The sequence below is a fragment of the Chlorocebus sabaeus genome, chromosome 16, assembly GCF_047675955.1.
Source record: "Chlorocebus sabaeus isolate Y175 chromosome 16, mChlSab1.0.hap1, whole genome shotgun sequence".
NCBI lineage: Eukaryota > Metazoa > Chordata > Mammalia > Primates > Cercopithecidae > Chlorocebus > Chlorocebus sabaeus.
The window spans coordinates 1775160-1797396 of NC_132919.1; the positions used below are offsets into that span (position 1 = coordinate 1775160).

Consider the following 22237-nt stretch of genomic DNA (forward strand, 5'->3'; position numbering starts at 1 on the left):
CCGGGCACAGTGGCTCATGCCTGTAATCCCAGCATTTTGGGAAGCTGAGGTGGGTGGATCACTTGAGGACAGGAGTTCAGGACCGGCCTGGCCAACATGGTGAAACCCCATCTCTACTAAAAATACAAAAATATGAGCCGGACGTGGTGGCATGTGCCTGTAATCCCAGCTATTCGGGATGCTGAGGCATGAGAATCGCTTGAACCCAGGAGGTGGATGTTGCAGTGAGCTGAGATCGTGCCACTGCACTCCAGCCTGGGTGACAGAGTGAGACCCTGTCTCAAAAAAAAAAAATTAGCCAGGCGTGGTAGTGTGCGATTGTAATCCCAAATACTCGGGAAGTTGAGACAGGAGAATCGCTTGAACCTGGGAGGCGGAGGCAGTGAGCTGAGATTGCACCACTGCACTCTAGCCTGGGCAACAGAGCGAGACCCTGTCTCGAAAAAAAAAAAGAAACACAAACAAATACAAACACGGTCCCTTCCCTCATGAAGTTCACAATCTAGTGGCGAATGCAGGCATTAGCCAAAAGAGCACACACATATATAAAGGAAAATCACACAGCGTTGTAATGTACAGAGTAAAGAGGGCCCAGCTGAGGCTCAGGGAGAGTTTTCCTGAGGAAAGATCTGGCTAATCCTGTGGGATGACAGAAGTGAATTAGTTCACAGGACATGCTGGGATAGAAAGGAACCACGAAAAGCACTTCAGGCTGTGGGGAAAAGAAAGAGATCAGCCTGTTACTGTGTCTATATAGAAAGAAGTAGACATAAGAGACTCCATTTTGTTCTGTATTTGAGATGCTGTTAATCTGTGACCCTACCCCCAACCTTGTCCTTGCAAGAGACATGTGCTGTGGTAACTCAAGGTTTAATGGATTTTGGGCGTGCAGGGTGTGTCTTTGTTCCTAGAAAAGCTAGGTATTGTCCAAGGTTTATCCCCATGTGATAGGATGAAACAATGTCGCTAAAAGGTTTGTCTCTAGGCACAGGATTTTCCTTTAAACTTATTCATGTCACAGAGATCCTTGTTCTTATGTCTTACTGCTGATTTCCTCCCTAAAAACGATCCTATTGTCCTGCCACTCCCTTATCTTTAAGATGGTAAAGAGAATTATCTATAAATACTAAGGGAACTCAGAGTCCGGTGCCGGCGTGGGTCCTCTGTAAGCTGAGCGCCGGTCCCCTGGGCCCCCGCTTTTCTTTCTCTATACTTTGTTTCTGTGTCTTATTTCTTTTCTCAAGTCTCTCCACCTAATGAGAAACACCCACAGGTGTGGAGGGGCAGGCTAACCCTTCATCAGGCATTTTCCATCAAAAAGAGATTATGGGGGGAGGGGGGAGCGTTGGCATTAGGACATACACCTAATGCAAATGATGAGTTACTGGGTGCAGCACACCAACATGGCACACGTATACATACGTAACAAACCTGCACATTGCGCACATGTACCCTAGAAGTAAAAGTATAATAAAAAATTAAAAAAAAAAAAAAAAGACATATTACTGGGCCAGGCATGATGGCTCACACCTGTACTCCCAGCACCTTGGGAGGCCAAGGTGGGAGGATTGCTTGAGCCCAGAAATTTGAGACCAGCCTGGGCAACATAACAAGACTCGATCTCTATTTAAGAAAGAGAGAGAGAGAGAGAGATTACTTCAGAGCAAATGACAAAACAGAGCATTTTTCAGATCACAATTCCCTTGTTAAAGCTTCCATGTACTTACTGAAGAAGTGAAGAGGAATGAAGAAAGATATCGCTCAAGGTCTCTGCTGTAGAAATTGTGAGCTGAATGGACTTTGGGAGTGAAGCCCACTTCTGAAGCAGGTATGATTTCCACTCATCCACAGGCAGATCCATGCTGCTTTCGATCTATAAAACGAGTAAGAAAATAGGAATCTTACAAATGCACAATTTTAGAAAATCAAGAGTTTGGCCCCGTGCAGTGGCTCACACCTGTAATCCAGCACTTTAGGAGGCTGAGGTGGGTGGATCATGAGGTCAGGAGATCGAGACCATCCTGGCTAACACAGTGAACCCCATCTCTACTAAAAATACAAAAAAATTAGCCGGGCATGGTGGTGCATGCCTGTAGTCTCAGCTACTCGGGAGGCTGAGGCAAGAGAAGCGCTTGACTGGGGAGGCCAAGGTTGCAGTAAGCTGAGATCACGCCATTGCACTCCAGCCTGGGCAACAGAGGGAGACTCTGTGTCAAAAAAAAAAAAAAAAAGAAAAGAAAAGAAAATCAAGATTTCATTCAAGGAAGCCTAAAGCAATAAAATCAATTCTTGCGGTCTTTTCCTCTAGTTTATACGCTAAGGAAAGATCTATATTCTCTCACAGCAATTCACTCAACATCCTTCCATTCAGAAATATTTACTGAAAGACTACTTTGTCACAGGCACTACGCAGGTGATGGTTATACAAAGAGGAAGCAGACTAGATAGCTATCATCCCTGTCCTCTTAGTCTTTTTTTTTGTGCCTGAGACAGTCTTGCTCTGTCCCCCAGGCTGGAGCGCAGTGGCACGATCTCGGCTCACTGCACCCTCTGCCTCCCAGGTTCAAGCAATTCTCCTGCCTCAGCCTCGGAGTAGCTGGGATTACGGATGTGCGCCACTACTCTTGGCTAATTCTTGTAGTTTTAGTAGAGATGGGGTTTCACCACGTTGACCAGGCTGGTCTCGAACTCCTGACCTCAGGTGATCCTCCAGCCTGGGTCTCCCAAAGCGCTGAGATTACAAGTGTAAGCCACCGCGCCCGGCCTGATCCCCCTGGTTTCTCAAGTCTGAAACCGGAGACACTTCCCCAGAGTTTTCTTTGTCACCCACCCCAGCAACTATTCAATTAACAGGTATTTCTCTCTCTTATATAGTTCAGCGTTCTCTTTCAACCCCCAGGTCATTCCTTCGGTTTAAGTCCTCACCATCTCGTCTGGCATTCTTCCTAGAGTGTCATAATCAGTGTCCATGCCATTGGCACCACCCCCCACTTTCAATCCAGCCTCCAACACTGAGACAGAAGTCAGTGCTCTGCCTTAAATTCATCAACGCTACTCCAAGCATATCGGGAAGCCCAGGACAAAATCGTCCTTACTTGACCCTTGGCTGACTTTCTAATTCTCAGGTCTCACTTGTTCCTCTGCAGCCTTGCATACTGAACTACTCATTGCGATCCCCGGCTTGCCAGGCTATTTCATCTCTCCAAGGTTTTGACAGAGGCTATTCGTGCTTTCCGGACCAATCCTACCCTGGCTTATGGAGTCCACCTGGAAAATTCCCACAGGTTCGTTCTTCGACTCGGTTCCAACGGCACCTCCTCTGGGAAGGCTTCCCTGGTTTCCAACACTCTTGGGGCCTGTACCACGTCTACCTGGAGCTGGGGCTACTCACGGCATAAAGTGCCCCCACACACTGTCCTCTTCTCCAAGGACAGGGACCAGGTCTGATTCCCCTTCGGAGACGCCCCCCACACAACGGTGCCAAGCTCAGGGTTTGGCCCCGGTCGAGAAGTCAGCCCCGCGTTGCTGGAGGAACCGGGTCACTGCTGCGACTCGATTTAGCAGCTGAGGTCTCAGAGAACAGCTTTAACCTCCTCTGGGCTACCAACCCGTGCACTCACCGGAAACCGAGGCGAAAAAGCCTGGTGAGCCCGCTCCGAGGCGCCCGGAACTGGGCCGCGGACTCCTTCCCCGCGCCCGCGCAGCTCCTGGCGCGCCCCTCGGCGCCCCGCCCCGCGCCCCGCGTTCCGCGCCAGGCCTCCCTTGGGCCCGCGAGCGGGTCACGTGCGCCGCGCCTCAGCCAATGTGGCGGCTGCGCAGCGCCCGGGCCCGCCCCTGGGCCGCGCGCACGTCGGGGGCGGGAGCGGCGCACGCAACTCCTCGGGCCAATAACTGCGCAGCGCGCGGGACCCCGGTGGGGCAGCTCGAGTTGTCGTGGGGTCCGCGCGGGAGTCGGGGCGACGGAGCCATGGTCGGCCAACTGAGCGAGGGGGCCATTGCGGTGAGGAGGTGCTGGGGGCCGGGCCGGCGGTCCGGGATGGCTGCGGCCCCGAGCCTCGCGGAGTGGAGAGGGGGAGGGGAGCCCGGGGCGACGGGGGATGAACGCGAGGGGAGAAGGCGGGGGGCGGTGGGGACCCGCCGAGCGCCCGTCTAGTGTCATCACCCCCTCCTCAAAGCATTCTTCCGATCGTCTTTGAAACATGCTCACGTTTTTCCTACTTAAGAACAAAGTAAATAAACGCTTGCCTTTCTCTGGATCTTCCACCTGCGGCCACTTTCTGTTTCTTCTCCTTTCCTGCCCCGCAGCCAAACTTCTTGTCTGGTTTCAGCCACTTCCTTTCCTCGCCTCTCATCAACTCTTTAACCCACTCCAGGCATCCCCTTGATCGCTGTAGAAAACCCCGGCTGAAGGGACCAGTGGCCTCCAAGTTGCTAAATCCAGCCCTTTTCCGTTTTCAGCTTACCTGAGTTCTCAGCAGCGTTTGCGTTTGAGCCCTGCTGCTTCTGCTCACACCCTCTTCCTTGGGTTTTAGTGGCTCAGCTTGGCGGGTCTATCCCCGTCTTATTTGCAGGCCCCTCTTTGGAAATTTTTGTTGACTCAAGGCTCCCTCTAGGCCCTCTTGACTCCCAAAGGCAATTTCTTTTTTTTGTTTTGTTTTGTTTTCTCCAGCCTGGGCGACACTCACTGTGTCGCCCAGGCTGGAGTGCAGTGGCGCGATCTCGGCTCACTGCAACCTCCGTCTCCCGGGTTCAAGCGATTCTCCTGCCTCAGTCTCCCAAGTAGCTGAGACTACATGTGTGCGCCACCACATTCGGCTACTTTTTTGTGTTTTTATTAGAGACGGGGTTTCATCATTTTGGCCAGGCTGATCTCGAACTCCAGACCTCCATTGTGTCGCCCGCCTCGGCCTCCCAAAATGCTGGGATTACAGGCATGAACCACTGCTCCCGGCCCCAAGGCAATTTCATTGCCATTTATTAATATATGTCAGTTGCTCACAAATTTCTTTGTACTGAGCCACCTTTACTCTAAAAGACAAACTTCTATAATCTATCTGCTTATTCCATGCTTCAGAGGCTTTTAAGTTCAATATACATATCCCAAAGCAAATTCAGTATCTTTCTAAATCTGGGCCTCTTGATCCCTATCTCCACGAATGGTACCATTATCTGTTCAATTCATTGCTAACCAGAGGTTGAGAAATCATTCCTCCTACATTGTCCATCACCTGGGTGTCCAGTTCCTCACCAAGCGAAGTGTATTTTACCTCCGCGTAGATCTACCAACCCCACCGGCTTCTCTCCATCCATACTGGCACCATCTTTTTTTTTTTTTTGCCCGGTCTGTTCACACTTCCACTCAGCATACGTTCCTGCCACCATTCCCACCCACAGCATACTCTCAGCCTACTCTCCAGTCACCCCCACTTTTTTTTTTAAATTTAGATTTCTGGTATTTTTCATACTCCTACCTTCTACCATGGGGCATTTGAACTTTTTCTTTTTTTTTGATAATTTTTTGTATTTTTTGGTAGAGATGGGGTTTCACCCGTGTTAGCCAGGATGGTCTCGATCTCCTGACCTCGTGATCCTCCCGCCTTGGCCTCCCAAAGTGCTGGGATTACAGGCGTGAGCCGCTGCACCCGGCCCTGAACATTCTTTTCCCTCTGCCCACTGCCTGGATGGTTCTTCACTCTTCCCCACACTGGCAAACACCATCTTCATATCTCAGCTCATTTGTGACTACCCTTACTAGGCTAAATCCCTTTGAGATCTCAATTCCTGTTCATTCACTTATTGATTTATTTGTTTTTTCTTTTTGAGATGGAATCTCGCTCTGTTGCCCAGGCTAGAATGCAGTGGCATGATCTTGGCTCACTGCAACTTCCACCTCCTGGGTTCAGGCAGTTCTCCTGCCTCAGTCTCCCAGGTAGCTGGGATTACAGGAGCCTGCCATGGTGCCCGGCTAATTTTTGTATTTTTAGTAGAGATGGGGTTTCACCACGTTGGCCAGGCTGGTCTTGAACTCCTGACTTCAAGCAATCCACCTGCTTCAGCCTCCCGAAGTGCTGGGATGATAGGCGCGAGCCACTGTGCACAACCTCATTCACTTATTAGATGCGTGAATTGAGGCAAGATACTAAACTCTGTTTCTTTTCTGTAAAATGAGGGCAGTGATATCTATTGCATAAGGTTAGTAGGAGGATGGAATGAGTTATTAAATTTAAACTGCTTAGCACACTGATACATAGAAAATGCTCAGTATTTTTGTTACCTATTAATAATTACAGATATAATTTTATGTTTGTTGATTTGAGTAATCAGTTTATTTTTAAAATTTTTAAATTAGTATTTTGTTTGTTTGTTTGTTTGTTTTGAGACAGAGTCTTGCTCTGTTGCCCACGCTGGAGTGCAGTGGTACATTCTCGGCTCACTGCAACCTCTACCTCCCAGGTTCAAGCGATTCTCCTGTCTTAGCGTCCCTAGTAGCTGGGATTACGGGTGCCCACCACCACACCCTACTAATTTTTGTATTTTCAGTATAGACAGGGTTTCACTATGTAGGCCAGGCTGGTCTCGTACTCCTGGCCTCAAGAGATCCAGCCACCTTGGCCTCCCAGTATGCTGGGATCACAGGCTTGAGCCTGGCCTAATCAGTTAACTTTCTGTAAATTCCATGAGGCCTGCAATCGTGTCTGTGTTATTTTACTCTGGGTTGTATCCCCAATACCTGGAGAAGTGCTGGCAAGTTTTAGGTGCTGAATAAATGCTTGCTAGTTGCATGAATGAATGAGGCAGTGGGAAGAAAGGGACAGGTGAATGGGGAAGAAAGGCAGCTTGGGGGAAAAACAGGAATGGGAAGAACTGTTGTTGGACTCAAGTGAATATTTAAATAAATTAGGAATGTGTGAATGCTGAAACCTGGGAAGTGATTTTAAATTGTAGCCTTCATTTACTTTACAGCTGCTGCCTTGTGTCTTTAAGACAAATTAAGAATGTTTCCAGGCCAGGCGCAGTGGCTCATGCCTGTAATCTCAGCATTTTGGGTGGCTGAGGCGGGCAGATCACCTGAGATCGGGAGTTTGAGACCAGCCTGACCAACATGGAGAAACTCTGTTTCTATTAAAAATACAAAATTAGCCAGGCGTGGTGGCGCATGACTGTAATCCCAGCTACTTGGGAGGCTGAGGCAGGAGAATCTCTTGAATCCAGGAGGTAGAGGTTGCGGTGAGCCGAGATCACGCCATTGCACTCCAGTAACAAGAGCAAAACTCCATCTCAAAAGAAAAAAAAAAATAGAATGGTTCTTCACTTTTAAAAAGACTGATCATGGGCCAGGCGCAGTGGCTCACGCCTGTAATCCCAGCACTTTAGGAGGCCAAGGCAGGTGGATCCCTGGAGATTAGGAGTTCGAGACCAGCCTGGCCAATGTAGAGAAACCCTCGTCTACTAAAAATACAAAAATTAGCCGGGTGTGGTGGCGTGTGCCTGTAATCCCTGTTACTTGGGAGCCTGAGGCAAAATAATCGCTTGAACCCACGAGGCGGAGGTTGCCGTGAGCTGAGATTGCACCACTGCATTCCAGACTGGGTGACAGAGTGAGACCCTGTCTCAAAAAAAATAAAGAATGATCCTGGAGATATTTAAATAATTTGATAAGTTCTTTTTTTATTTTTTATTATTTTTTAGAGATGGGATCTCACTCTGTTGCCCATGCTAGTCTGAAACTCCTGGGCTTAAGCGATCCTCCCACCTCAGTTTACCAAAGTGCTGGGATTACAGGTGTGAACCACTGCACCCGGCCACATTAGTTTTTGTATTCAAAATTTTATAAACCTATTTCCAGTGTAGGTGAAGGATTTTGTTCATAAATGAAAAATGAAAGTTTCGCATGTATTTGTGATGATGGAGTGAGTTGAAGAACCTTTGTTGACTTTTATTATCAGCTAAAGCAAGTACCATTTTCCTTCAAGAGACGCAGGCCACAAAGGGTACGAACATACCACACAAATAGTGGAGGCATTTGAGCAAGAGCCACATGATAAAATAAGAGATGATGCGTGGAGCTCTTGTGGTAAACAGAATAAATGGCATTTGTATCTTAATTAATTATAGAATGAAAGGAGAAGGGAAGTAATGTTTTTGACTATTTCTAACATGACAGATGCTTTAATAGCCAGTACTTAAGTAACCCTATAAGATAGCTATTTTTTATATTCCCATTTTACAGAGGAAGGGAGTACAGAGAGGTTAAATAATGTGTCCATGGGGTGAAGATTTGAACACATGTGCCATTTTTATTTTATTTTATTTTGTTTTTGAGATGGAGTCTCACTCTGTTGCCCAGGCTGGAGAGCAGTGGTGCAGTCTCGGCTCTCTGCAAGCTCTGTCTCCCAGGTTCACGCCATTCTTCTGCCTCAGCCTCTGAGTCTCTGGGACTACAGGCACCCGCCACCACGCCCAGCTCATTTTTTGTATTTTTAGTAGAGATGGGGTTTCACCGTGTTAGCCTGGATGGTCTCGATCTCCTGACCTCGTGATCTGCCTGCCTTGGCCTCCCAAAGTGCTGTGATTACAGGCATGAGCCACCTTGCCTGGCCGAACACATGTGCCCTTGAGTATTACATTTTGTTGCTTTGTATACTTACTAGGGATTTTCTTTTTTTTTTTTTTTTAAGACAGGATCTCACTCTGTTGCCCAGGCTAGAGTGCAGAGGCGCGATCTCGGCTCGTGGCAACCTCCAACTCCCGGGTTCAAGCAATTCTTTTGCCTCAGCCTCCCAATTGCAGACGTGTGCCACCACGCCCAGCTAATTTTTGTATTTTTAGTAGAGATGAGATTTCGTTATGTTGGTCAGTCTGGTCTTGAACTCCTGGCTTCAAGTGATCTGCCCACATCGGCCTCCCCAAGTCCTGGGATTACAGACTTGAGCCATTGCACCTGGCCGTAATTTTTTTTTAAATGACAGTCTCGTTTTTTGTCTCTCAGGCTGGAGTGCAGTGGCACGATCATAGCTCACTGCACCCTCCAACTCCTGGGCTTAAGTGATCCTCCCACCCCTACCTCTCGTGTAGCTGGGACTACAGGTGCATGCCACCATGCCCAGCTAATTTTTTTTTTTTTAATTTTGTGTAGAGATGGGGTTTCACCATCTTGCCTAAGCTGGTCTCGAACTCTTGGCCTCCAAACAGTTCTCCTGCCTTGCCTCCCAAGTCTTTGGATTATAGGCATGAGCCACTGTGCCTGGCCTTGTCCCTTAAAACGAGTTATCCATTTGTAAACAGCTGATTTCTTTGGAGCATTGTCCCCATATACTTTTCTTTCATAAAGCATTGGTGATTTCATCCTTCTTCCACCCAAGCTTCACCTTGAATTTGGTGTTCATTGTTGCTTCCATTTTTAGCAGAATTCATGTTGCTCTGATGGGGCTCTTTTCAAATTGATGTCATATCCTTCTTAGTGCCTCACACTAGATCTTGTTCAGACATGTTATAACAAGTTAGTATGAGTTTATTTCAGTGCAAAAAATTTTTGAAATGCATGGATAGTTTTTTCATAATGCACATTTTTCATGTACTTTTTCAATTCCTCTCATATATGCGTGTGGTTTTAAAATCAAACGGAACAGAAAGGTGTTTATGGCCGGGCATGGTGGCTCACATGTGTTAATGTCACTTGGGGAGGCTAAGGCAGGAGGATCCCTTGAGGCCAAGAAGGCGTTTGATACCAGGCTGGGCAACATAGCAAGATCCTGTCTCTATTTCATTTATAAAGAAGAAAGAAAGAGGTGTTTAATGTAATTACTGACCTTCTGCCCTACCTTGTCCACTTCTGTTCCCCGGAAATAACTGCTTTTTGGAAAAATCACTGTCATTGACATTTCACTTACATATAGTAAATTGTACCTTTTTTTTTTTTTTTAAACAGAGTCTCCTGTTGCCCAGGCTGGAGTGTAGTGGTGCAATGTCAGCTCACTGCAACCTCTGCCTCCCAGGTTCAAGCAATTCTCATGTCTCAGCCTCCTTAATAGCTGGGGTTACAGGTGCATGCCACCTCGCCCGGCAAATGTTTGTACTTTTAGTAGAGACAGGGTTTTGCCATGTTGACCAGGCTAGTCTCGGCCTTCTGACCTCAAATGATCTGCCCGCCTTGGCCTCCCAAAGTGCTGGGATTTACAGGCAGAGCCATCACGCCCAGCCAAATCGCACCTATTTTAAGTGTACAGGTCGATGAACTTTGACAAATGTGCGCGCCCCTGTAACTGCACTGCCGCAGTGGAGATACAGGAGAGTCCCATCAGTGCGCCCCTCCTCCTGCCCCTTCCCCACCTCCGTCCTCACCCGACGTAGTCAGTGTTCCGGTTTCTCTCTGTAGGTTAGTTTTGACTTTCCTAAGACTTCATATAAATGGAATCAAATAATATCTACCCTTTTGTGTCTGGCTTCTTTCAGCAATTTTTTTGGTTTTTTTCCAGAGGTAGGGTCTCTGTCACCCAGGCTGGAGTACAGGGACACAATCATGACTCACTTCAGCCTTGACCTCCTGAACTTAAGAGATCCTCGCACCTCAGCCTCCTGAGTAGCTGGGTGCATGTCACCACTTTTGGCTAATTTAAAAAAAAAAAAAATTTTTTTTTTTTTTTTTTTTGAGACGCTTGCTCTGTTGCCAGTCTGGAGTGCAGTGGCGTGACCTCAGCTCACTGCAACCTCTGCCTCCTGGGTTCAAGCGATTCTCCTGCCTCAGCCTCCCGAGTAGCTATGCCTGACGAATTTTTGTATTTTTAGTAGAGACGGGGTTTCACCATGTTGGTCAGGATGGTCTCGATCTCTTGACCTCGTGATCCACCCACGTTGGCTTCCCAAAGTGCTGGGATTACAGGCGTGAGCTACCACACCCGGCCTAAAAATAATTTTTGTAGAGATGGGGTCTTGGTGTGTTGTCCAGGATGATCTTGAACTCCTGGGCTCAAGTGATCCTCCCACCTTGGCCTCCTGAAGTGTTGGGATTACAGGCATAAGCCACCACTCTGGACCAAAATGGTTTTTGAGCTTTATTCATGTTAATTCAGTAATTTGCACTTTTGTATTGCTCAGTAGTATTGCATTGTGTAACTATAACAAAATGTGTTTATTATTGCACATTTGGGTTATTTTCATCATTTGACTTAAATGAAGATGCTATGACCATTTAAGTACAAATCTTTTTGTGGAAATACGTTTTCATTTCTCTGGGATAAATATCTAGGCACGTCATTGCTGGGTCATAGGTAACAATGTTTAAAAGAAATTGCCAAACTTTTCCAGTGTGATTATGAGAATTCTAGTTGCTCCATGTCCTTGCCAGTCATCAGTCTTTGATCTTGAGTAGTCTAGTGAAAGTATAAAGGTATCTCACTGTGGTTTTAATTTGTATTTCTCTGGTGACTAATGAGCATCTTTTCATGCGCTTACTGGCCATTTGTATATGTTCACAAAAGAAGTGTCTGTTCACGTCTTTTGTTCACCTAAAAATTGGGTTTTGTGCTTGTTAAAGCATTGTAAGAATTCTTTATTCTTGATAGGTCTTTTGTTAAATATAAATATTACATATATTTTCTCCCAATCTGTGACTTGCTTTTTCTTTTTTGAAATTTTCTTTTTTTGAAGTACACTTTTAAATTTTGGTGAAGTCCAGGTTATCAGGTTGTGTTTTTTTGTCTGTTTTTGTTTCGTTTTTTGCAGACTTGTATTTGTGTGTCCTAAGAAATCTTTGCTAGGCTGGGCGCGGTGGCTCACACCTGTAATCCCAGCACTTTGAGAGGCTGAGGCGGGTGGATCACCTGAGGTCGGGAGTTCGAGACCAGCCTGGCCAACATGGAGAAATCTTGTCTCTACTAAAAATACAAAATTAGTGGGGCGTGGTGATGGGTGCCTGTAATCCCAGCTACTCGGGAGGCTGAGTCAGGAGAATGGCTTGAACCCAGGAGGCGGAGGTTGCGGTGAGCCAGGATCGTGCCATTGCACTTCAGCCTGGGCAACAAGAGTGAAACTCAGTCTCAAAAAAAAAAAAAAAAAGAAATCTTTGCCTACCCCACCCAAGGTCACAAATCTTTTATACTGTGTTTTCTTCCAGAAGTTTTATAGTTTTAGCCTTGCCTTGTGGTCCATGATGCATTTCAAGTCTACTATTTTATCTATGATATATAGATCTTTTTTTTAATACAGATGTTCAGTTGTTCCAGCCCTGTTTATTGAAAAGACTATCCTGTTACATTGAGTGACTTAGTCACTTTAGATAAAATCAATGGACTGTATATGTGTATATCTCTATTTCTGGAATGTCTGTTCTGCAATTGATTTCTATGTTGGTGCTTATGTCAATACCACATTGTCATAAAAATTGCAGATTTATAGTAAATCTTGAAATTTGGCATTGTAAATTCTCCAGCTTCATTTCTTTCTTTTTTTTTTTTGAGGCGGAGTCTCACTCTGTCACCCAGGCTGCAGTGGTGCAGTGCTCACTGCAACCTCTACCTCTCGGGTTCAAGCAGTTCTCCTACCTCAGCCTCCTGAATAGCTGGGATTACAGGCGCCCGCCACCACACCCAGCTAATTTTGGTATTTTTAGTAGAGATGGGGTTTCACTATGCTGGCCAGGCTAGTCTCGAACTCCCAACCTCATGTGATCCGCCTGCCTCGGCCTCCCAAAATGCTGGGCGTATAGGCCTGAGCCACCGTGCCTGGCCTCCAGCTTCATTTCTTATTTTTATTTTATTTTATTTTTTTTGAGGCAGGATCTCACTCAGTCACCCAGGCTGGAGTGTGGTGACATACATGATCATAGTTTACTGCAGCTTTATCTCCCTGGCTCAAGTGATCCTCCCACCTCACCCTCCAAGTAGCTGGGACCACTACACCCAGCTAATTGTTTTTTTTTTTTTTTTTTTTTTCCAGACAGGGCTTTACTCTGTCACTCAGGCTAGAGTACAGTGGTGCCATCTCACCTTACTGTAGCCTCTGCCTCCCAGATGCAAGCAATCCTCCCACCTCAGCCTCTCGAGTAGCTGGGGCTGCAGGCGTGTGCCACCACACCCAGCTACTTTTTGTATTTTTTGTAGAGACAGGGTTTCGCTATGTTGGCCGGACTGGTCTCGAACTCCTGACCTCAAGCAATCCTCCTGTCTGAGCCTCCCAAAGTGCTGATCCCTTTGCATTCGCTGAAGTACAGAGAAACAAAGTACAATAAGAAAAGAAAAAGAAAATGAAAACAGATGTTTGTTTTGAGACACGGTCTTGCTTTGTCACCCAGGCTGGAGTGCAGTGGTGCAATCATAGTTCACTACAGCCTAGACCTCCTGGGCTGATTCTTCCTCAGCTTTCTGAGTAGCTGGGACTACAGGTAGGCACCACATACCTGGCTAATATATTTTTTTTTTCTTTTGAGATGGATTCTCTGTCACCCAGACTGGAGTGCAATGGCGCAATCTCGGCTCACTGCAACCTCCGCCTCCCAGGTTCAAGCGATTCTCCTGCCTCAGCCTCCTGAGTAGCTGGGACTATAGGCGTGTACCACCACTTCTGGCTAATTTTTTGTATTTTTAGTAGAGACAGGGTTTCACCATGTTAGCCAGGATGGTCTCAATCTCCTGACCTCGTGATCCGCCTGCCTCGGCCTCCCACAGTGCTGGGATTACAAGTGTGAGCCACCACGCCCGGCCCCACCTGGCTAACTTTTTATAGAGACGGGTCTCCTTATGTTGCCCAGACTGGTCTCAAACTCCTGGGCTCAAGTGATCCTCCTCCTTCCGTCTCCGAAAGTGCTGAGATTATAAGCATGAGCCTTGTTGGTAGTTTTCAGTGTGCGGTTCTTACATATGTACTGTTAAATATATCCCTAAATAATTTACTTTTGAGACCCGGTGTGGTGGCTCACACCTGTAATCCCAGCACTTTGGGAGGCTGAGGCGGGCAGATCACCAGAGGTCAGGAGTTCGAGACCAGCCTGACCAACGTGGTGAAACCCCATCTCTACAAAAATACAAAAATTAGCCGAGTGTGGTGGTGCATGCCTGTAACCCTAGCTACTCGGGAGGCTGCAGCAGGAGAATTGCTTGAACCTGGGCGTTGGAGGTTGCAGTGAGCTGAGATTGCGCCACTGCACTCTAGCACGACAGAGCGAGACTGTCTCAAAAAAAAAATTTTTTTTGATGATGTCTAAGTGGCATTTTTGATAATTTCACTCTTCAGTTGTTTATTGCTAGTGTATTGAAATACACGTGATTTTTCCACACCCACCTTGTGTCCTGCAAACTTGCTAAATCAACTTACTAGTTTTTATAGATACCGTAGGATTTTCTATGTAAAGGATCATGTTGTCTACAAATAAAGGAGGTTGTATTTGTTCCTTTTTAATATTTTTATTTTTTATTTGGAAAGGGAGCTTCACTCTGTCGCCCAGGCTGCAGTGCAGTGGCGCGATCTCAGCTCCCTCCAACCTCCGCCTCCTGGGTTCAAGCGAGTCTCCTGTCTCAGCCTCCCCAGCAGCTGGGATTACAGGCGTGCACTATCACGCCCGGCTCAGTTTTTAATTTTTGGAAGAATCAGGGTTTCACCATGTTGGCCAGGCTGGTCTTGAACTCCTGACCTGAAGTGATCTGCCCGCCTTGGCCTCCCAAAGTGCTGGGATTATAAGCATGAGCCACCGCGCCCGGCCAGTTCCTTTTTAATCTTTATGCCCATTTTTCCCTTGCCTTATTGCATTAGTTAGAACCTCTAATACCACATTGAATAAAGATGTTAAGAGGTATATCCTTGCCTTATTCCCGATCTTAGTAGCCTGTGATTGTCTTTTACTGTTAAGTGTGATGGTAACCATAGATTTTTTTTGTAGATGTCAGCTATCAGTTTAAGCATTACTTCTATGCCTAGTTTGCTAAGACTTTATAATGAATAAGTGTTGCCTTTTCTGTATCTGTTCAGTTGATAATGATTTTTCTCTATTCTGTGAATGTGACAAATTACATTGATTTTTCAGTTGTTGAATAAACCTTGCCTTCCTTGACTAAATCACACTTGGTCATGACATATTATCCATTTTATATAGTGCTGGATTTGATTTGCTATTATTTTGTTGAAGGTGTTTTTTTTTTTTTTAGACAGAGTCTCGCTATGTTGCCTAGGCTGGTCTTGAAGTCTTGGGCTCAAAACAGTCCTCCCACCTCGGCCTCCCAAAGTGCTAGGATTATAGGCATGAACCACTGCATGGGGTGGTCTTTTTTTTTTTTTTTTTTTCCTGTCGTAGTAAACCTAACATCATAAAATGACTTGGAAAGAAAGTCTTGTCTTTTCTGTTTTCTGAAATAATTTATGCAAGTTTTGGTTTGTTTGTTTGTTTGTTCTTAAATGTTAGAATTCACCAGTAAAGCCATCTGGACCTAGACTGTTCTCTTTTGGAAGATTTAGAATTATAAATTCAATTTCTTTAATAGATACAGAGCTACATAGATTTTCTTTTGTATCAGTTTTGATAATTTGTATTTTTCGAGAGGTTTATCCACTTTATCTTGGTTGTTTTATAAAGTTGTTCCTAACATTCCCTTATTATCTCTTTAATATATATAGAATTTATCTAATCCCCTGTTAATGAGTACTAGAGGGAAATGAATGTGCTGTTGTGAATAATGAATACATACGTGATACCGGCGTTAGAGATGTATACCGGCGTTAGAGATGTACTGTGTTTCCTTGTTGTAAAACACGTATCTCCCTCTTACCATTTTATGATTTGTCCAGAGTGATCAACTAGACGTTTCAGCTGACAGGCTCTGAATAGGCTCTTTTAACGATCTTATCTGTATATTCCAAATACGAACTATAAAAACATGTCATTTTCTTCATGCTTTGAGTGCGTATCTCACACAAACCTGTTTTTACTCCCTCAGGCTATCATGCAGCAGGGGGAGACATCCATGAAGCCCATCCTCCAGGTCATTGTAAGTACCTGTGTGTGTTCCTTGTCAACTTCATTAGAGTCAGCTAATTATAAATTACGTCCGATGAAGGACAGACAGGTTTGTCCACTTTTGGAAATTCCCCGCCTTGTCACAAAAAATAGGCCAGTCTCCATTGTACCCCTGAAAGGAGCCAGGCTTTTTGAAAATATTACTACGTGAACTGCTAAGTTCTACTGTCTTTGGAGGTTCAGATTGAAGGCTTTGCCTCACTCCCTCCTCGCCGTTGATAGATGACTGTGGTACACCTTGCCTTTCTGCCCTTGGGTTTGTCTCGTTCACATCAGCCTTTTTTTTTTTTTTTTTTTTTTTTGAGACGGAGTCTCGTTCTGTCACCCAGGCTGGAGTGCAGTGGCCGGATCTCAGCTCGCTGCAAGCTCCGCCTCCCGGGTTCACGCCATTCTCCTGCCTCAGCCTCCCGAGTAGCTGGGACTACAGGCGCTGCCACCACGCCCGGCTAGTTTTTTTTTTTGTATTTTTTTTAGTAGAGACGGGGTTTCACTGTGTTAGCCAGGATAGTCTCGATCTCCTGACCTCGTGATCCGCCCGTCTCGGCCTCCCAAAGTGCTGGGATTACAGGCTTGAGCCACCACACCCGGCCTCACATCAGCCTTTTATATGACTTCAGAAATACATCTAATATGAACTTGCCTCCTTAACATTCTTCAGTTAACACAGCATTTATTTAAGGGGTTCTTGAACTTCAGTGGGAGTTTTGAAAAACAGAGGCAGAATGTGGGCTCACGCCTGCAGGTTTTCAGTCAGGCGGTCTGATGGGTCTCTGCTGCAGCGCACTAGCTGTGGGTCAGCGTGGGCCTCTGTGCGCAGATTTCACTTCCTTTGGAAACCTGCCTCTGCTCTCTGTCAGGTGGGGATGAAGGTCTCGGCTCTGCCACCTGATCGTGGGCACATGTCACTTAGGTCTCTGTGCCTCCATCTCCACCCCAGTCCTTAGCCCCTTCAGGACAAGGATACTTTTTGTTCATTTTGTATTTTTAGCACATTTGCTACAAAACACCTTGTGTATATTGGGTGCCTCATTATTTGTTTATTTATTTATTTATTTTGGTAATTGATTTTCAGCCAAATTTGAGTCAGAACTCAAGAGTACAGGCAGCTGGTTTTACTTCCCTCTGTATTGTGTTTAATAATGTTAGTGGAGAGGTGAGTGGGAAAATCATCAAATCCAATTTTCTTTTATTTGGATTTAGGTGTCAAGAGAATGGGCAAACAGTTCAGTTTGTGTTGAACTAATGGCAAACTCACTCTCCTGCCACTTCGGTTTACTTATCCCTGGGGACGGGGCAGACAACCTGGCTAATCAATCAAGTTTTCTCTCCTAGAACATCCGTCCCATTACCACGGGGAACAGTCCGCCGCGTTATCGACTGCTTATGAGTGATGGACTGAACACTCTGTCCTGTGAGTATGGCGTATCCATCTAGAAATGTGTATTTAAATAATAGAAGCACACCCAGCCCTTTGGTTGCCATAATTTGGGGGCATTCATGAAGTCCATACTTGCTTGGCTGTGTACTTCATTCAGGCAGAATTGCGGCTGTCAGCATTCTAACAATAGACTAGAGGTGCTGGAAAGCTGCCGCTCGGCTTAATTAATTTTCTGTAACTGGTGTTCTGTGTTTTCTCTGATTAATTTCCCTAAGGATGATGTTCACATCAGTGAGCGTGATGGGTTAGCTGCCCTATACTTTCCTGTTTGGGGGTTTTATTTCTGTGTCGGAAGCTCTAAAGGGGAGAAAGGAGAGAATTTTTAAATGATTTTGACCACTTTAACAAATTCACCCATGTAAGAGGAGCAGCAAATGTTTAACAGCAAAATACACAGTTTTTCACTATGTAGAGTCTGACTAGTTTTCATTTCAGGAACATATTTAAGGCATTTTTCCTTGCTAGCACAGGTATGAGTAGCTTTCAGATTCTTAAGACTGCAGAATTTTGGAGGCTGAAGAAATCTCTGTGCTTTTCAGCTTTCATGTTGGCGACACAGTTGAACCCCCTGGTGGAGCAAGAACGACTGTCCAGCAACTGTGTTTGCCAGATTCACAGATTCATCGTGAACACTCTGAAAGACGGAAGGTATGCGGTGTGTTTTTTTTTCTGTCTTGTTGTATTGTAGAATGAGAACGAATTTAAGAACAAAAAAGGCAAAAGTGAGTTTTCAGCTAAGAATTTAACAGCTATTCAGTTAAGAACTCAGGTAGCTAACACGTGGCACCCAAGGAAGAGAAACATGGAAACAAGTCGGAAATTTCAGAGCAGAAGATTAAAGTAGAATGCAGAAATCTTGTTATTTCTAATTTCTTCAGAAGCAGCGCTTTCAGGATTTCCCCCAAAAGTATCTTATCTTTTTTGTTTGCTTTTGGTAGAAACGGGGTTTTGCGGGAGGCGGAGCTTGCAGTGAGCCGAGATCTGGCCACTGCACTCCAGCCTGGGCAACAGAGCGAGACTCCGCCTCAAAAAAAAAAAAAAAAGAAACGGGGTTTTGCCATGTTGCCCAGGCTGGTCTCGAACTCCTGAACTTAGGCAATCTGCCCACCTCAGCCTCCCAAAGTGCTGGGATTACAGGTGTGAGCCACCTCGCCTGGCCTCAAAAGTATCTTTTAATGAAAAGAGGTCCCTTATTTTACAGCAGAAAACAATAATTATTTTGTAATGCTGCTTTTGTGTGTGTGTGTGTGTGCAGTCTTGAATCTTTTATATTAAATGCTGTATTTAGCCAATATAGAATATGTTGAACCACGTATGGTGGCTCATGCCTGTAATCCCAGCACTTTGGGGGGCTAAGGTGGGAGTGTTGCTTGAGGTCAGGAGTTTGAGACCAGCCTGGGTGACATAGCCAGACCCTGTCTCTACAAAAAAAAAAAAAGTTACATAAATTAGTGAGGTGTGGTGGCACATGCTACAGTCCTAGCTACACGGGAGGCTGAAGTGGGAGGATTCCCTAACCCCAGGAGTTTGAGACGGCAGTGAGCTGTGATTGCACCAGTGTACTCCAGCCTGGGCAACACAGCAAGAGACTATCTCTAAAAAAAAAAAAAAAAAAAAAAGCTAGGCGCAGTGGCTCAAGCCTGTAATCCCAGCACTTTGGGAGGCCGAGACGGGCGGATCACAAGGTCAGGAGATCGAGACTATCCTGGCTAACGTGGTGAAACCCCCGTCTCTACTAAAAAAAAATACAAAAAAAAAAAAACTAGCCGGGCGAGGTAGCGGGCGCCTGTAGTCCCAGCTACTTGGGAGGCTGAGGCAGGAGAATGGCGTGAACGTGGGAGGCGGAGCTTGCAGTGAGCTGAGATTGTGCCACTGCACTTCAGCCTGGGCAACAGAGCGAGACTCCGTCTCAAAAAAAAAAAAAAAAAAACATTTTAAAAAAGTATGTGTTGTACACCGACAAGTTGCTGCATGCTGGAGATACAATGATGAACAGAACTGTTATTCTCATTGCTATAAAATGACTTATTTTAGGTAAGGTGCAGTGGCTCACACCTGTTGTCCCAACACTTTGGGAGACCAGGTAGGGAGGATCACTTGAGCCCAGGAGTTTGCGACCAGCCCGGACAATATGGTGAGACCTTGTCTCTATGAAAAAAAATAAAAGTTAGCGGGTGTAGTGGCAGGTGCCTGTGGTCCCAGCTACTCGGAAGGCTGAGGAGAGAGAATGGCCTGAACCCTGAGAGGTGAAGGCTGCGGTTAGCTGAGATTGTGCCATTGCACTCCAGGCTGGGCAGTAGAGTAAGATCCTGGCTCAAAAAAGTCCAAAACAACAACCACCACCACCACCAAGGTAAAAAACGATCAACAATACTAAAAGGTTTAAGTAAGTAGTTTTTTAAGATTGGGTTACACTGGTTTTAGGACTCTTAATTTTCTCCAGCTGTTCTTTTCTCCTGCCTCTTTAGGTTGGTTGGATTTCGCTCAAGAACTTTTTTCTGGACGGGCCCTTTCATGCCGTATTCCCCATTATCAGCCTGTTGGCCTTTCTACTGGATGACAACTTGCCTGGCTGTCTATTCTTAGGTTCTGTGACTTTACCCTCAGAATTTTGTCTTCTGGCATTGAATGTTGATCTGGAGAAGTCTTAAGGGCAGCCTGGTTTGATTTCTTCCCTTGTAGAAAGCTTTGCTTTTTTTTTTTTTTTCTTGAGGCCTCACTCTGGTTGCCCAGGCAGGAGTGCAGTGACACCATCAGGGCTTACTGTAGCCTTGACCTCCCGGGTTCAGGTGATTCTCCCACCTCAGCCTCCCGCGTAGCTGGGACTACAGGCACTTACCACCGTGGCCAGCTAATAAGCTTTGCTTTTTCTACCTATATGCCTGAAGATTTTTTTCTTTATATCTCAACTTCAGTACTTAACCAGGCTATGCCTCAATGTCAGTTGCACATAATTCTTTTTTTTTTTCTGGTATGTGATGTGCTCGTTCAGTCCGCAGATTCAGTTCTTGTCAAGGAAGTTTTTCTGTGTGTTATTCCTTAATGTTGTTTTGTATTTCATTTACTGAGTTCTAGTTTTTACATATGTTGTAGATAACTTTGACCTCTATATAGGTCTTTAGTTTAACCTTTTTTCTAATGGATGCATTGGCTCGCCTCAAGGTTTTCCGACATAATAGTACAGTTTTTAGCCTTCTCTTTTCTGCTCCTCCATCTTTATAAATTATGAGATGCATAATAGTATTGATTTTGTTCTGTTTTTTCTTAGCTGTTCAAGCTCCCTTTTCTTCTTCATCTCCTGTTTTAGCTCATCGTTTGGCTCTTCATTGGTCGAATGTGTACAGTTGTACTTATTTTGCAGATCGCTTTGGAGGAGGGCTTGCTCCTTATCTTGGCTCGCACTTTCTTCTAGAGTGGGTTCTTTAATCGTCTCTGCCTCCCCGTTCCTTTCACTCGGACGCATTGTTGTGTGTTGTGTGGTTGCTCTGTCATCCCTTTTTATTTTGTTCATGCTTCATGTGGACAGTCCCGTCCCGACTTGGCATTTGCTCTGACATAGTCTAGGCGAGGTACCCGTTGCCAGTCTTCTCATTTGGGAGCTTTTGTCTTCCAGTCCAGGCCACCTTGGGTGCTTACGTGGTGCTTTCCAGCCACTCTTATGTCCTCCAGGGCGTGGTCGTGGGAGAGGGTGGAAGCGCTGCTGGGATGGAGTGCAGTCCCTGCTGGGAAACTTCACAGCTCACTCTCTCCAGTCACGGGGACAGCTCCGCTCCCCTGGGCTTTGCCTGACTGCACTGCCTCAGCTTGGAGGCTTGCCTGGTGTTCTTTTGTACCTCTGCTGAGAGCCTGTCTGTGGCTGGGTTTATTTACTCCATGCTTTTTTGGTGATCATCTGGGTTTATTCTACACAGGACTTTAGCAGTCATCCTTGTACTTTACGTGTTTATGCTTTTATTTCTGAATAACAGATTATTAGAATTTGTATTATGGGGTCAAAGGACACCTATGGAAAGTGTACCCATTATACTCATAAATGTTACATAAGAGTATCTATTGACCGGGTGCGGTGGCTGACGCCTGTAATCCCAGCACTGTGGGAGGCTGAGGCGGGCAGATCGCAAGGTCGTGAGATCGACCCATCCTGGTCAACATGGTGAAACCCCATCTCTACTAAAAGTACCCAAATTAACTGGGCGTGTGGTGGGTGCCTGTAATCCCAGCTACTCAGGAGGCTGAGGCAGGAGAATCACTTGAACCCGGGAGGCGGAGATTGCAGTGAGCCGAGATTGCGCCATTGTACTCCAGCCTGGGTGACAGAGCAAGACCCCATCTAAAAAAAAAAAAAAAAGCATACCTATTTCTGAATAGACGAATTCATAAAAACAAATTCAATGATTGGTTCTCAGGGGTGGTAAAGTGTGGAGTGACTGTCATTGTACACATGGTTTCTTTTGGGGATGACGACAACGTTCTCAAGTTAGGTAGTGGTGATGCTTGCATAACTGCGGAATGCAAACTCCTGGGATTATCCTCTCTGAAAGGGTGAATTCATTATGGTATGTGAGTGATATCTCAATAAACATGTTATTTAAAAAGAAGTATTTGGCATTAAGTTTGTCAACATACTGTGTATTAGTAATATTTTAAAAAATAATTATCAACCAGGCATGGTGGCTCACGCCTGTCATCCCAGCACTTTGGGAGGCTGAGGCAGGCGGATTACCTGAGGTCAGGAGATCGAGACCAGCCTGGTCAACATGGTGAAACCCTGTCTCTACTAAAAATACAAAAATTAGCTG

General features: G+C 45.7%; 2 protein-coding genes across 7 annotated transcripts in view; one reads left to right on the plus strand and one right to left on the minus strand.

Annotated features, from left to right (window-relative positions):
* SMYD4 (SET and MYND domain containing 4) overlaps positions 1–3724 on the minus strand; it is a 48135-nt gene extending 44411 nt beyond the window's left edge. For 5 of the 6 annotated variants that reach the window (XR_012088717.1, XM_037987510.2, XM_073004576.1 and 2 more), the window contains exons 1-2: positions 3621–3724; positions 1728–1873 (exon numbers count right to left, since the gene is read on the minus strand). Coding sequence is in view for 5 of the 6 variants with exons in the window: in XM_037987510.2 (XP_037843438.2) it covers positions 1728–1861 (134 nt within the window). In the remaining variant the exon portion in view is untranslated. Of the gene's footprint in view, positions 1–1727; positions 1874–3248; positions 3594–3620 lie in introns of those variants that run through there. The other variant, XM_073004575.1, reaches the window with a different exon arrangement.
* Positions 3725–3852: 128 nt separating this feature from the next.
* RPA1 (replication protein A1) overlaps positions 3853–22237 on the plus strand; it is a 67257-nt gene continuing 48872 nt past the window's right edge. The window contains exons 1-4 of the mRNA XM_037987504.2: positions 3853–4000; positions 15921–15971; positions 17333–17411; positions 17978–18086. Coding sequence (XP_037843432.1) covers positions 3968–4000; positions 15921–15971; positions 17333–17411; positions 17978–18086 — 272 coding nt within the window. The 5' untranslated portion in view covers positions 3853–3967. The remainder of the gene's footprint in view (positions 4001–15920; positions 15972–17332; positions 17412–17977; positions 18087–22237) is intronic.